The sequence below is a fragment of the Cavia porcellus genome, unplaced genomic scaffold, assembly GCF_034190915.1.
Source record: "Cavia porcellus strain 051 isolate PalLab524CR breed Dunkin Hartley unplaced genomic scaffold, mCavPor4.1 scaffold_9, whole genome shotgun sequence".
NCBI classification, from domain to species: Eukaryota; Metazoa; Chordata; class Mammalia; order Rodentia; family Caviidae; genus Cavia; species Cavia porcellus.
The window spans coordinates 333,491-348,613 of NW_026947492.1; the positions used below are offsets into that span (position 1 = coordinate 333,491).

The window sequence follows — 15,123 nt, forward strand, 5'->3', positions numbered from 1 at the left end:
GATTACCATAATTTATTTCTGTAGTCTTCTTTAGAATAGTTGAATAGTTTCTGCATTTTGCCTTTACAAATAATATTGTAATGAATATCTTTATATATAAAGTTTTGTCCCTTGTATCTGTTGTATGTTGGAAGTGGAATTACCAAATCAAAGTATATAAATTTTCAGTTCTCTTGCTACACATTACTGAAATTTTATGATAAAATTAAAAAGTTAAGGTTTTGATTGAGCAGCAAGGGAAGAGCAATGGGCCATGGAAAATTCAATAGGGATTTAAAACTCAGGTTATCATTTTGAAGCACTTATTTCCCATATACACCACTGGTTTTGCATTTGTCACTTTGCAGGTACTCCTTTGCAATTGTGGGCATCAATATAACTGATCTGGCTTATAATCTTCTGCTCAGTGGAGCTCTAAAAACCCATTTCTACAACATCGCCCCCGAAGCTCCGACACTGTCTCACTTCCAGCAAACATTCTGTAAGTGTCCTGCGATGTAGTTATAAACATGGGTTTCTATACAGCACTTCAGACAAGGGGCAACACTTGGACATTTCTGGGACTTGGCTGCTTTGGGGCCTTTGGTTCTTCCTTTGATTCCAGGTTTTTGTTTGCTTATTTTCTCACTCAAAAACCTACTTGTCTTCCAAATACCATGAATTTTTCTCCTTGCCAACTCTTGCATGATCACCATTGTATCATCTTCTGGTTTGACCTAAATATATCACAGGGGTCTCCCTCTGATCTAGCATAGCACAGCATTGAACATTATAGCTCTGAAGACTACTTGGGTTGACTGTGGTTTGTGTATTGGCAAAAAAGAAATCTCCAAGATCAGAAGAACAGGTAGAAACTTTGCCCAGAAAGTAAACCAGTAAGACACTAATTAAAGGTGAAAAGTAAAGGGTGAAAAATCAAGGGGCCATCCTAGGAAGTCTCATGTCTGAAGAATGGGAGTGTCAAAAAAAGTGAAAACTAAAAAGTAACAATCAAAAGATATGTTAAGAAAAATTTTCAGAATTGGAGGGTGGATTTTCATATTTAAACTAGTAAGCACCAATAAAATCAATTAAAAGTGGCACACACTCAACTTCACATTATCAAGAAATGTTATGACACTGGGAAGAGATAACCCTGAAGTTTTCCAAAGCTATCATACAAGAATTTGGAGTTAAGGTGACTTTGACTTGTCAACAGCAACATTGTCTTCTAAAACACAATGGAATAATTTTGTATCCTTTTTTTTTTTTGGTACCGGGGATCAAAGTCACAACCTCAGCTTGCCAGACAGGTACTTATTTGCTGAGCTAAACCTCCAACCCCTGACTGTGGAATAAGTTTGGCAGAAATTTAAGAAAATATAAGGGAAATATGATTTCCAGTTTAGAATTCTATTCTTAAGCTGATTTATCAATTAAATATTGAAATAGAATGAAGACTTTTTAGTGAAAGGCCTTAAACATTTTACCGTCTTGTACCTTTATCAAGAAGCTCCTGAAAAATACATTTCCACAAAATTAAAGAATAATCCCAAAAGAAATAAATAGATCCAAAAAGGAAAAGAAAAGGGAATCTCCAGGATTAAGATGAAGAAAGGGCCCAAAATCATATCTGTGGAATAGGCTGAAAAGAACAAATCTGGATTTAGCAGATCACAAGCCTCTAGGAGACTTTGAAGAATATGAAATGGATACACTATTACCGTGTTTGAATGTATTCAGGGGACGTTGTTATACAGTACTTGGAAGATGGTTTAAGGTTAACTTAAGTGGGAAACTTAGCAAATAGACAAGAATGCAGTTGTTAGTTCTGGGTAATAAAACAAGAGTAAGAGAACAAGTGAGCATGTGGTTAGAAGGTGAAAGGGTGCTAAATCTTAAAAAACATCAAGTGTGGAAGGTGTATTAGAATTATAGCGCTCAACAGTCAACATAGTCAGCTGAAAGAGTCAAAATGCAGGACTGAAGGCAGAGGAGGCCGCAACCTTTTCATTGTACTTTTGTAATGGCACTTGTTAAACTGTTCAGCTCTGAACAATGTATATCCATAACGTAGATGAAAAGGAAATTTAAAGATGTATATACTTTATGACCTAACAGATGTAAGTTCTTTGCATAACAATTAAAGCTTTTATTTTGACAGTTAGATGATTATATTTACTCCCATAACAACTCTGACATGGCCAACGAAATTAAAATTTTGCTGTAGATCAGGCTTTGTAATAAGGCAGACAGAAGCCGGGCGTGGTGGCTCATGCCTGTAATCCCAGCATTTGGGAGGCTGAGGCAGGAGGATCGTTGGGAGTTCGAGACCAGCCTAAGCTACAAAGTGAGCTCAAGGCCTGCCTGAATTGCGTAGAGAGACCCTGTCTCAAAAAGACAAATAACAATAATAAAAATAAGGCAGACAGGCATCTAAATAAATAATTAATACATAGTGGGAAAAGTTTTGTATTGAGGAAGAAAAGTTGCCATTTTTAAAAGTAGTGAAAGCCTAAAGCTGTCATAGTTCACTGTATGAAAATCAAGGAAAGTTTCTCAAAGCAAATACCATTTTCAGTGAGGTCTGAAGTTTGAATAGTGGTAAATAAAGCAGTGGTGGTTGAGTGGCCTAGCCCAAGGAAGTAACAAGGGCAAAGACCATAATGCAAAAGAGAGAGAGGCAATCCAAGGAACAGAGCTGAGCGTGTGAGAAGGGGATGATGCTGGAAATGTAAGAGCAGAATTGGGGCAGGTCCTGAAGAGCTTGGCATTATCTCATTAAAGAGTATGAGTTTGCAGCTAAATAAGACTTCATTCTATGTTTCCTTTGCCCTTTATATTTACTATATTCTATGTTTCCATGCTCTTTAGAGAAATCATGGAAACAATTTTAAGGGAAAATAGAAGGAGTTTAAATTTAGACAAACTGAAGATAAATTCCTTTTGGGAAATCCATAGGGAGCCAGAGAGTGAACAACCTAATAATGTAAGGCATTGGAGCTCTGAAGAACTAGAGGACTCAATCTGTAGATTTGGAATTCAGCAATGTTAGAGAAAAAGTCAGAGCCACACAGTAAAGTGAGATTCATCTCCTAGAAAATAATCAAAGCTAAAACCATAGAAAATTTGCATGTAAGTATAGTAATGTCTGTTTTGTTTCTGCCATATCTTCAATGCAGAGCTTAGTACACAGCAAGTGCTCTGCAACTCTTTGTTGGATAGATGGATGGGACTAAAATATTGGGTGATGGTCTTCACAGTGAAAAAAGGAATCTGGTTGATCTGGGAATTTTTAGCTTTGGCCTAAATTAGTATGTTTCCAAGAGAAACCTGGCCCAGATAAGTAAGCAGACAACAAATTCTTATTTTTCTAGCCACTCTTCAGATTTTGAAAATAGCGGCAATCTCCTATGGATTGGGTTATAGTTAGAGGGACTCAGGGGTCTTTAGAGGAAGCAAACTCTGCCCTAGATTTATTATTCATCTCTCAAACATAACTAGTTCTGCATGACTCCTCTGCAGCGTTCTTGTGATTACTTATGTCCTTGCACATGTCTCTGCTCTCTACTAACTGGATGCAGCGAAGCAAAACGAAGACACTTTCAAACAGCAATAAACATGCTTCAGGCTCAGGATGGAAAACCAAATTAGTATTCAAAACAAGCATTTTATCTAGGTGGAAGAATATAAGAATATAATGGCTCCATCATTCTGACTTTATAGTGTTATTCAGTGAAGATTGTACTGCCAAGGAAATATGGTACAAAAATTGCATTCAATATAAAGCTCCACTGAACATAGAATCCCACCAAAATAGAGTGCAGTTAGATGTTATAAGCAAAGGAAAGTACACTGGCCAGAAGAAGAAAAGGAATTATCTTTTCTTTGACCTTCAAAAAGAACTGTTCCGTAGGAATGAGAACCAGAGGAATGGAATGCTTTGGGAAAAGGAGCCTGTTGCAATGGTAGATAGCCAGCTAGTTTCAGATCCTGGCTTCCAGCTATAATTGTTAATTCTGTACTATTCAAGTACAGTATCTTGTGAGAGCCCAGAATCTTCCCCTAAAATGGAGAGAGAATCTGTACTGCCTACCCCACAAAGCCATTGCAGGAATTAAATGAGAGACTGTAGTAATAGCTTGACCCCTGTTTTCTCCCTGTCCTTTCCACATTTGTAGGCTTCCTTAGCTCCCAGTCATTAGCGGTAATTGTATACCTCCTTCCTCTTGGAAAGAAGGGAGAATTTGGGAACATAAGAACACTATCTTTTTCTTTGTCTTCAATATCTACTGTTGTGTCTGTTACATGTTTGTTAGTTGACAGATGAGTCATCTGACCATTTGACCAAATGAGCCTTTGAATACTCTGTAATATTATACAGAGTGGAACTTTATAATTGTACTATTTACCTTGGAAGCCAGAGCACCATTTCTGCATTTCTATTATGGTCATGTTACATGGTCTCTTTTCCTAATGGGATAGAATGAGTGCTGGGGGATCTGTCTCTAAGTTTTACAGTTTGCGGGCTGGGGATTTAGTTCAGTAGCGTAAGCACCTGCCTGGCAAGTGCAGGATCCTGTGTTCAATTCCCAATACCAATAAATAAGTAAATTAAAAGCTTCATTGTTTGAATTTGTAGTCGTAAAAGGAAATATCTTGAGAATGTATCAGGTTATGAACCCCTGCCACTGCCATCTCTACCCTTACCCTGGCCAACTTTTTAAACCTTCCAAAATGTTTTTCTGTTATTGTGCAAAAGGTAGAAAATGGGGAAATGTAATGGATCTGCATTCTTATGTAATAATAATGTGCTATAATACATCATCTTTAGAGTAAGTTTCCAGCATATCCACACATTGTAGAAAAATGAACATTTTATGTACAGTATCAAAAATTCAATTTCTCATTAAAAGATGATAAATGTTAAGGAGACAGAAATGCTATATGTCCTGATTTAATTATTTTGCATTATAGACATGTATCAAATTATCACACTATTACCCATGTATGTATAATTAAAAATAAAAATTTTAAAAGATGATTTTTTTTACAATGCCCACTGGTCATTGTCTGTACAAGTGATGTCTTACTCTTGAGGTACTAATGATATTCATCGTGAATGATTTAGAATCATAGTATCAGAAATCTGACTCTCCATACAAAGTAACCCAGTCATGTTTGAGTTCAGAGACCAACAAGGAAAATTATGTGTGCATTTTATTTACTAAGAAATTATACATGATCGTAGATTTCATTTAGAGCCATGCAAATTGTAATATTTAGAAGGAAACCAAAGAACTTAGAGAGATGGCATCTTCTAGACCAAATGTCCTCAAACTTCAGTGACACAAATTTCACCTTATTGAGTTGCAAGTATGGTTGACTCTGGTAGGATTTGTATTTTCAACAGGTATTCCAGACCATTTCTGGATATTTTAGGAATTTCTCCAGTGACAGAAATGGACAGATGATTGGTGCTTTTGGTGGAATAAAACACTGAGATTAGAAGGAATAAGTTTCTGTTGGTGTTTATTAAAATAACCAGGATGATAAACAGGTTCCACCATGGCATGTGAAAAATGACAAGGAGCATTGCCTAACTTAGAGAAGAGATGGACACTGGCCATAAAGCATGCTTCAGATACTTGAGTTGGAGAACAGTTGAATTTGTTCCATGAAATACAGGGCAGTAGTGCTGGACTCAGCCTGAGGAAGAATCAGAATTTTCATAATCAGGTTCCCCATCATGGAACCTTCAGTGTTGTCACCAGAGACATTCAAACTTGGATGCTACTTTGGCCCCCTCAAGAAATCCAAACAGCAGAAGCAGATGATGTGGCTCATGGGATTCTGTTGCCTTGCTGATCTGGAACTCAGATTCTGATAGCCCTAGCTCCTGTAGCCCAGGCACCAACTGTATGATGGTCGTGTGTGTTTGCCTCAGAAATGCTAAAAGCAGTCACGTTAGTTACTACATTTGGAGGGCCTAAAGACAGACTAGTCCTGCAACAAGTGAGGCACTCAACCCAAAACTACTATGAAAGAAATAATCTCTCTTCTTACTCATGCATTTGTTGGAAAAGCATGCACTTAAAGAGCATACTGAAAAATAAAAAAAGATGCATCTGGGTCAGTGTCTGATAATGTGTTGGAAGGAGGGCCCTCCTAATTCTGTGCTACAGTGAGATATGTATAAAGCCTCTTTAAAATCTGTTTATGGAATTCTGTTGAAGGTATTTTCACTGCTAATTCTAACTGTATTTGTTCCAAATTCTCTTCCGGTGCCCCATCATCTCCCACTCCTGCTCACTCACTCCTCCTCCTCTGTTTATATATAGAAGAGGACTGAGATTTAAACCAGGGTTTTGGCTCCAGGGCCCTGGCTTCTATTCTCCTGTTCTACTGCTGCTGAAGTTAAAACAAATTGTAGTGTTTATTTTCTTTTATTCTCCTTTCTCTCTCTCTCTCTCTCTCTCTCTCTCTCTCTCTCTCTCTCTCTTAATCAGCATTATTTCTTCATATACTTTTTTCTAATATATAGAGACACCTGAACTTGAAATGGGTTTACTGCAGACAAATACCTGGTACTTTTTAAAGAACTGTTCACATTTCAGTTTTAAATGTGGTGGATAAACACCAAGCAAATGTTTTGGAGGGAGGGGTTATAGTGGGAAATACAATACATGAAAAGATTCTTGTATCAAATGCTTAACTTTGGGGCCAGGAATTTAGCTCAGCAGCACAAGCGCTTCCTGACAAGCACAAGATCACGAGTTCAATCCCCAGTACCAAAATAATAATAATAATAATAATAAAATTAACTTTCTCCCAAAATTTTCCCACTCCAGATCATTCATGGTTAACACTTGAAATACAAATTCACTTGACTGTGAAATTATTCTTCAGAGCAGGAAGTCTTATTAACAATTTCATGTACCTTCCTTAATGACCAGTCTGTGCTGTTCGGAGTTGATTTACATTCTTATTGTCTCATAATAGATTGTCAGAATGCATTTGTTTGATTTGTCAGGGTAATTTAAGACGTTGTTAAATCGAGTACCAAGAGAAAAAAAGGTGGAGCTCAGTAATTTTGAAAAATCAGACCATTATGTTAATTTAATCGGAAAGGGAAGGGTAAAGCAGTCACTGTTGGCCTTTCAAAATGTGTTCCTAGCATGACTCATATTCAGGAAATGGCAGAATTGATTTGTCTTTCGGCTATTTGGAATTAAGAATAATTCCAGGACCAATTGCAAAAATCTTGCAGATTGGTAGTATCTACTCTAATGGCCTTAAAAAAAATAAAGTCACACTGGCTAAATTTTGATGTCCTCTTGAGCTCCATGATTATTGTTGTTTTGTTCTAATTCAGGATGTTTTTGAATATAATTAAGGACTTTTTCTCCTGCATTCTTACTGTCTTATCTCTAACAGGTTATTTGATGCATGAATTTCACAAATTTTGGATTGAAGAGGACCCCATGGACATAATGGAATTTAATCGTGTGCGGGAGAAATTCCGCAAAAGAATCATAAAACAGCTGCAAAACCCAGACATGGCACTGTGCCCACATTTTGCTGCCTCAGAAGGTTTAATCAACATGTAGTCACTCACTCTGGTTCAAATAGATACCCTGGAACACTGCCTCATTGTTGTGTTAGATTTCTGCTTAGGTCATAGCTCATACACTGAATGCACACAGTGATTATATGCATGCCTTTTGGTACAGTATTTTCATCTCTTACTCATACTCTTGAGATCCCCAGATACAACTATTTCTGGAACATCTGTCTTCTACTGACTGCTCACATCGTGGCATTGTACAGTGTTACATCTTGCCTTGACATCCAGGTATGGAGAGAGTTTTCTATTTTTTTAGATTTTTTTCTCTCCCTCATACTCAACATTAAAGACTTGTATTTCTCTAGATGTATTTTGTATGTGAAGAGTTTAGCCGAATTCCATTCTGTGAAAGCCTTTTAATTTATTGATCTGTTTCATGACTACTGCTGCTAGCTTTTGAAGCCTGATTCATGCTTAGGTGTCATTCTGATAAAGTTTAAGACTTTAAATTAATACAGACAGACACATGATAAGCCAAACTCTTCCTGCAAACATAACTGTGCTTCACAAAATACATATTGAGGCTTCCAAAAAGTACATAACTGTGCTTCACAAAATACATATTGAGGCTTCCAAAAAGTATCTAGGTAGGAGCTGTCTCGTGTGAAGTACTGCAGAATTATATTGTAACTTAATCCCAGTTGCAATTGTGTCATTGTCATCTGGATATCAAATTATTTTATTCCCATAATTTCACTGGCTTGGATGTCTGAATATATTTATGATGCTTAAAGCCTTAGAAAAGAAGTGAGCATATTTCAAAAACTGCAAAAGATGTTTCACTGCCTGTCTCTTGCTGAACTCAAAATTCTATCCAGCACTGTTCTGATCCAAGCATCTTTGCTTGGGGAACTGCATGCTGGCTGAATTGTTTTCCATGTCAGTGGGCAATATTTAATAACAACTCACAAGAAAGTGTATTGCAAGAGAGAAACCTAAGCCATGTAACTCTGCAGTGTTCTTGAAAATAATGACGTTGTTTGTATCAGTGAAAGAAGTAAATTGCTTGGAAGAAGGAAAGTCAAATCATTCCAAAATTGCTAAAAATCATTTTGAAAATGTGATTCAGTTTGGAATTATGATTGTAGTCTATTGAATAGTATTTACCATGGCATTTCATACCCATGGTATTTTATACTTTTGAACTATCAATTTTAGTATTATTAGATGTTTGTGTAATCACTTGCTTATTTAAATGAATTTTGAGTACTGCCTACTGTCAGTTATATGAATAAATTACATGTCATTCTACTGTAACTTTAGAGTGAATTTCATTTTAATGTTTTTGTACTCACACACCTTCTAAGTATGCAAATATGAAAGATAGTAGAACGTCAAAGACAACCTGGAGTTGATTATAAATCAGTCATTCAGAGAAGCCAAGTGTAAGTTACAGTGTGTTATGTTTGAGAGACTTCTTTAATCTTGAGGTTTGACAGTGCTTTAATGAAAGAATAAGATCCACTGTTTTCGTCATTACTTCCTGTGATATTTGGTGTGACTACTGCAAGACAGCTGGTCAGGAAAAAATATAAACTACGCATTGTTTCCTTGTCCATTCTAGCTGCTCTGAATTGTGCCACCCTTTCCCTTTCAGCTATGTACTACCAAGTGGCAGCATTTTACATTGCCTCTGTTACTACCCCATGACGTTTTTTAGAGTGCAAAAAGGAAAGAGTTGATTAACGGATGATGAGTCCAATGAGTAATGACAAGATAATACTTTATTCTCCAAAGTAAATGAGAAATCGTAAGCATAGTAAACAGCCTGCCTTGGAAGCAGTGAATTTCCACTGCTGCAGGAGCTGCTGGAGATGAAGGATTCCGTGTCTTTGTCAGCTACATGTATGCATTGTCTGCTTACATTCACTGCGGTACTGTGTCACTGACATGGCTTGATAGTATGTGGCACTTACACCAGCTCATGTCTCTTCTGTTCAGGTAGAGATGGCTGATGTGTGCCGAGCTAAGAGATTCCCCTCCCGGCTTTCCTTCTATTGTATCTTAGCATGGCTTCACAGTTTCAGGCTGAACAAGCTCTGCCAGCTCCTTCTAGTTCTGAGTATTGTTAGATTTCTTATTCACACTTCTATGGAAGATTCATTCCACCCAGTACCAGAAGTAAGGTGAGAAAAAGAAGAGGAGAAGGTTTCAAAAGCTTCTGAAACGAGTGAGGTGTGTGAGTTTACCTAGAGTATTTTGGGTTTGCTTATATTTATTCCATTAAATGAGGATTGACCACATAAAATGTAAGTTGTGTAGCAAATTTCTTTCAAGTCTCCTAAAACAGTGCTTTCCAAGATAACATATTCCAGTTTGCACTACAGAAAAGGGAAAAAAATTTTTGAAACACCGTTTCTAAAACTTGAGGTTTCTGTCCGTTTCTTCTCACTATTTTTGTTATTGTACAGTCACAAAGAAATGTTGCCTAATAGCCCACCATCTATTCTGTTTGAAAATAGGCTTAAATACATACCAACCCCAAGGGGTGGGGTGACCTTACAGCGTACTTTCCTACTCAGAACACTTGAGAGAGATACAGGATGTCTTTAATTTCCTTAACAAAACAGAGCAAACTCTGACAGTTTAAGGAAATTGAGGTGTTAGGTAACCACAGTACACTTAGTGATAGATGTCAGTATTGACTGTACACTCACAATTCAGTTAGACAAATACAACCTAATTTTATTACTTTCTTGCCGTTGGCGAGAGAAGTACAGCGATACCCTGGTTCACAAACTTTATTTGTTCTACAATTTTGGAAAAGATGAATACATTTGTGTTTGTGTGGGAAAGAAAGTTTCAGTCATGTTTGTCAACTGATGCAGAGTTTGCAAAGAAAAATAAAATTTTGCCAAACGCTTCAGTTTGCAAACCAAATTGTTTGCAAACCAAATCATTCCCAAACCAAGGTACGACTCGAACCTTGACTGCAACTTGAAATCTTGGAGACCATCAACTCTATAGGTCTGGTCTGAACTGAGAAATTCAACTTCAAAGACAGGTCCTAGAGTGGTCATGGGATACTAAAACATGGGGATGAAACTACATGGCCACAAATTACGTTGATCCATAAACATATGGAACCACATCCAAATTGAAGCGGTGTGAAAAGAGAACAGAGTTGGTGGGATGGAGATGGGGTGGGAGTGGACAAAAGAGACAGATTCTCAACTAATAAGTCCATGGCCACATGTAAGAGACTGAGCCACAGGGACATGTGCTCTAGCAAAGCAATGCCTCTACTCCAAGGAGCTTAATGGGTTGAACTGCCTAAACTGTGGTGGGGGGATGCAGAACCAAGTATAACAACAAGTCCTAGGGAATGAAAAATATTCTGGTATGGATTCCATTCCAAGAGCTAACGTATCATGAGTTCTCAAGTCATGTGCCAAGATGATGCCCATCCTTGCCATACAGTTTTTTCTCTCCTTGATACCATACGAAGTCAGATGTTGCTTGCTTGCTTGCATTCACAAACAGGCTTAGAGAATGTACATAATCAAAGCTCTCAAAAGAGACAAATAAAGGACAGAGTTAGACCTTGAAACTGAGGGCTTTAAGCCCAGGTGTCTAACCATTACATTGTCTCCCTTACTGGAATTCTGTACTGTCCAAGGAACTGGTGGGTTGTTAATACATGTAGATGTGCATACATGCCCTTCCCTCAAGTAATAACATTTGGGTTCAAAAAATATTTCTTGCTCAGGTGTCTGCAGGGTGAATTCATACCTAGAGGTCACAAATGCCATCACATTGTACCTCAGGCCTTCCCACAGCTTTAGTCAGAAGTTCCTCCCCTTACTATACAAAGAGGAGTTCTGACAGCATCCTAGGCTCTTTCCAGGGATCCTTGCCTCTTGGGAAGCAGGGGACAACTGCATACATCCTTCTTGCTCCCTGGTGGGAAACCTCAGCAAGGGGAGGCTGCAGCGTGTTCAGGCCAGAAGCTACAAGGCATTTCTATGGAAAGAGAAACATGGTGCTTTGGGCATTTAAGCTCTTCATAAATGAAACTTTCTCTACTCCATTTTGACCTGAGGCCACCTCCAGAATGTTGCTATTCTTAGATATACTGTCAGGAGTGGTATCGTCTATTAACATCCCTGGGTATTTCACAAAAACCCATCAGACATGGCTAAGAAAGAGCACAGGGCAAGATTATGAAGATCAAGAAGATGGCTATTTTTTATCTGTTATATGCCTTGCATTCTAGTATGCTGTGGGAAAAACACATTAAAATGGTTTATGGCAACTAGGACAGGTGACAAGGAGTAAATGTGAGTTGTAAAGCCCCCTCTGCCATGCAAGCTAAGGGGTCTTTTGGTGATTGCCACCTCCAGTACAAAGGTGCAGGTGAGTACCACAACATTTTAGGGCCTTGGAGTCAGCCAGGATCAGCAGGAGAGGAAGACATGGCTGCTTACCATTATCCCAAGGCATGCTAGAGACATACTGTCAGTCTGATTTCAGATGTAGGGAGACCCACCCTGTTATTTTTCTTTCTTTTAGGTCAATCAAGAAAGGAATTGTGTCAGAGGTGATAATTTTGGAAGAGCTATGTGGGAGCTCCAACTTCCCTGCACCTGGGGACATTGGTGTCTGTGAGATGTCATTCTGGGGGAGGAGCTCTGTGGTTATAAGGGAAGCTGAGCATGAGTGCAACCCCTCTGCTAGAAGAGAGACAAAAGCCTTCAGTGTCATCTGGTCTGTTCAAGCAGCCCAAAGAGATCATGAGCTATATTACTTTTGATGAATATCCTCATGTCACATCATGATTATATTTTGACATATTAGCTTTTCTATGCCAAGTAATAATAATAATTATAGAAAAAGAAGAGCATCAACTGTTTCAAATTGTATGACCCTAAATACATAAGCACTTTTAGTCAAGTTTTTACTCTTTGCAAAGTACAGCAGGATGGGCTGGGGATTTAGCTCAGCGGCATAAGCGCCTGCCTTGCAAATGGCACAGTCATGAGTTCGATCCCTGGTACCGATAAAAAAAAAAAAAAGCAAAATACAGCAGGAAAAATCTACAGTCACAAGACCCGCATTGCAGTGTATGTGGTGCTAGCCTTTCTCAGGTGAGTGACGTGCTCTCTCTGCCTTTGATTCTATCATTTATAACAAAACAATAATGACAACTCCTCTTCAGAAAACTTTGTACGAGTAGATATCAAGTAAGCTATTTTTAATTAAAGTGCTTGGAAATGTATAAAGTAATAGTTAAAACATTTAATTATGGTTTGATTTTATCCATTTGGTTTTAAACTAGAAGCTTACTCTAACAGAAAATTAATCTACAAAATTTGTCCCTGTAACCAGTGTCCTTACTAATTCAATCCAGCAAGTATTTATTGAGAATTTATTTTTGTGCTTGGCATCACATCAAGTCTGGGGATCAAAAGGGAAACCTTGGTCTCAAGGACCTCATAGTCTAAATCTAGGCCCTTCTCCAAGGGTGGTCTTTGGATTCCCCCCTCCTACCCTCAGTATTAGCATTATTAGAAATAAATAACCTCAGCCCACTCTTCACAATTACTGAACAAGAATTCCCAGATGGGCCAGGGATTTAGCTCAGCAGTATAAGCACCTGCCTGGCAAGCATGAGGTCACGAGTTCAATCCCTGGTACCAAAAAAAAAAAAAAAAAAAAGGTCACATACATTCTATTTACGGGGCTGGGGATTTAGCTCAGTAGCATAAGCGCCTGCCTTGCAAGTGTGTGGTTGTGAGTTCGATCCCCAGTACTGATAAAAAAGGAAAAAGACAAAAAATTCCCAGATGATATGTATGCACATTAAATTGAGAAGCACGGCTCCGGTAGATACTGATCTGGTCCTCACTTTTGAAACCTCACAGGAGCTACAAATTTACTCTCAGCTCAAATTTACTCTCAGCTGTTAGCGGCTTAGAAATTATAACCAAACATTCTCTGTTTTCCCTCAGATTATTCTGGTACTATGATTTGACCCTGTGACATCTAACAAAGCACTGTGTGATCTTGTGCATTCATCTGGAAGTACAAACAGGAGTTAGCATAGGGAAGGAGGGCCATTACTCGAACATTGGCCTTGGAGTATGGCTGGCCTCTACCTCAGATGCAGACTTCCGCAGATGGCTTTTCTTAAAGAGCTTCCTTTACTCAAGCTGTCTGTTAAAGGGGCAAGCCTCTTAGATGCTGGAGAAAACAAATTTTCCTCTTGGTGAACAAGCCACCTAGTTGAACCTTGAAAACTGTATTAGTCTATGTGGGATGCAGTGACATAATGCCATGATTAGACACTTTTAACAACATTCTCAGTTCTGGAGGCTGGGAGTCCAAGGTCAGCATGGCAGCTTGGTTCAGTTCTGGTGAGGGTCTTCTTCCTGGCTTTCACATGGCCACTTTTCACCATATTTTCCTTGCTGTATGCACATGAAGACAGGGTGGATAGTAGAGAGACACAGACAAAATGACAGAGAGATACAGAGAAAGAGCATGAGTGTCTTTTCTTATGAAGGAACTAACATCTATGACCTCATATGACCTTAATTTCCACCAAATATTTATTTCCAAACAAAGTCACGTTGAATAGCAGTTCTTGATGAGTTTGAGAAGGACACAATTCAGTTTGTAGTAGCATCTATCATAGAAGTTAATTTCAAGTCTGAGGCCATGCTTTCTAGAGTGAACCCAGGAACTGAAAGGCAAATTACAACCAAAATAATACAATTCTGCTGCCTAACTCTTCAGACCCTATTTTAAGCGTACCAAAATACAGAACAGTGTTAAACCCATTCTTAAGTAAATCAAAGAATCTCAGATGGAGTAATAACAATTTGAGTCATTTTCATGTTCTAGAATAAAAGATTATGAACTTAAATAAATTTAAAATACTGTCCAATTACAAGAAAACTATTTAAATGTCCTTGTGAATTTGTAGTTTTGTAATTACATGTATACTTACTCTAAGATACATAGCTAACATAAATATAAAATGAAATAATATGTGAACAAACTACACAAACGTGAAGGGTTCACTTTTTAAAAAATATTTATATGTATATAAATGCAGGCATCATCTATACAGGATCTATTTAAGTGCCACTGATTTTCTGTGGCTTCATTTGTTTCATGGGTTAATATTTTGCAATTACATTAATTAGGATTTCTCCGTCTTTTGAAAGCATTTTTATTAAACTTCTTAAGAACTGTACTTACTACAACATGCAATCATAAGGAATAAAATATCTATATTCTGCTTCCCTCAATGATGTTTTGCATGACGATAGTTCAATATTACAGTCAGGAAACTGACACTGATAAGATTTTCCTGTCTTATTCAGATTTCACTAGTTTTGCATACATTAATTTTTGTGCACTGAGTTCCATGCAGTTTTATCACATTGGTAGATACACACGATCACCACCACAGTCAACATTTAGTACAGCTGCATCACAAGATGAAAGCTGTGTGCTTTCCTTTAGGACTACAGTCCCTTTTCTCTCTCAACATTTGTCTCTAATTCCTG

The 15,123-nt window shown here is 37.9% G+C and overlaps 1 protein-coding gene across 3 annotated transcripts in view; it reads left to right on the forward strand.

Moving 5' to 3' along the window:
* Positions 1-9,854, forward strand: part of Elmod1 (ELMO domain containing 1) — a 59,723-nt gene extending 49,869 nt beyond the window's left edge. For all 3 annotated transcript variants that reach the window (XM_063255693.1, XM_063255695.1, XM_063255694.1), the window contains 2 exons: positions 348-481; positions 7,417-9,854. In XM_063255693.1, the coding sequence (XP_063111763.1) occupies positions 348-481; positions 7,417-7,589 (307 nt within the window). In that variant the 3' untranslated portion in view covers positions 7,590-9,854. The remainder of the gene's footprint in view (positions 1-347; positions 482-7,416) is intronic.
* The last annotated feature ends 5,269 nt before the right edge of the window (positions 9,855-15,123 follow it).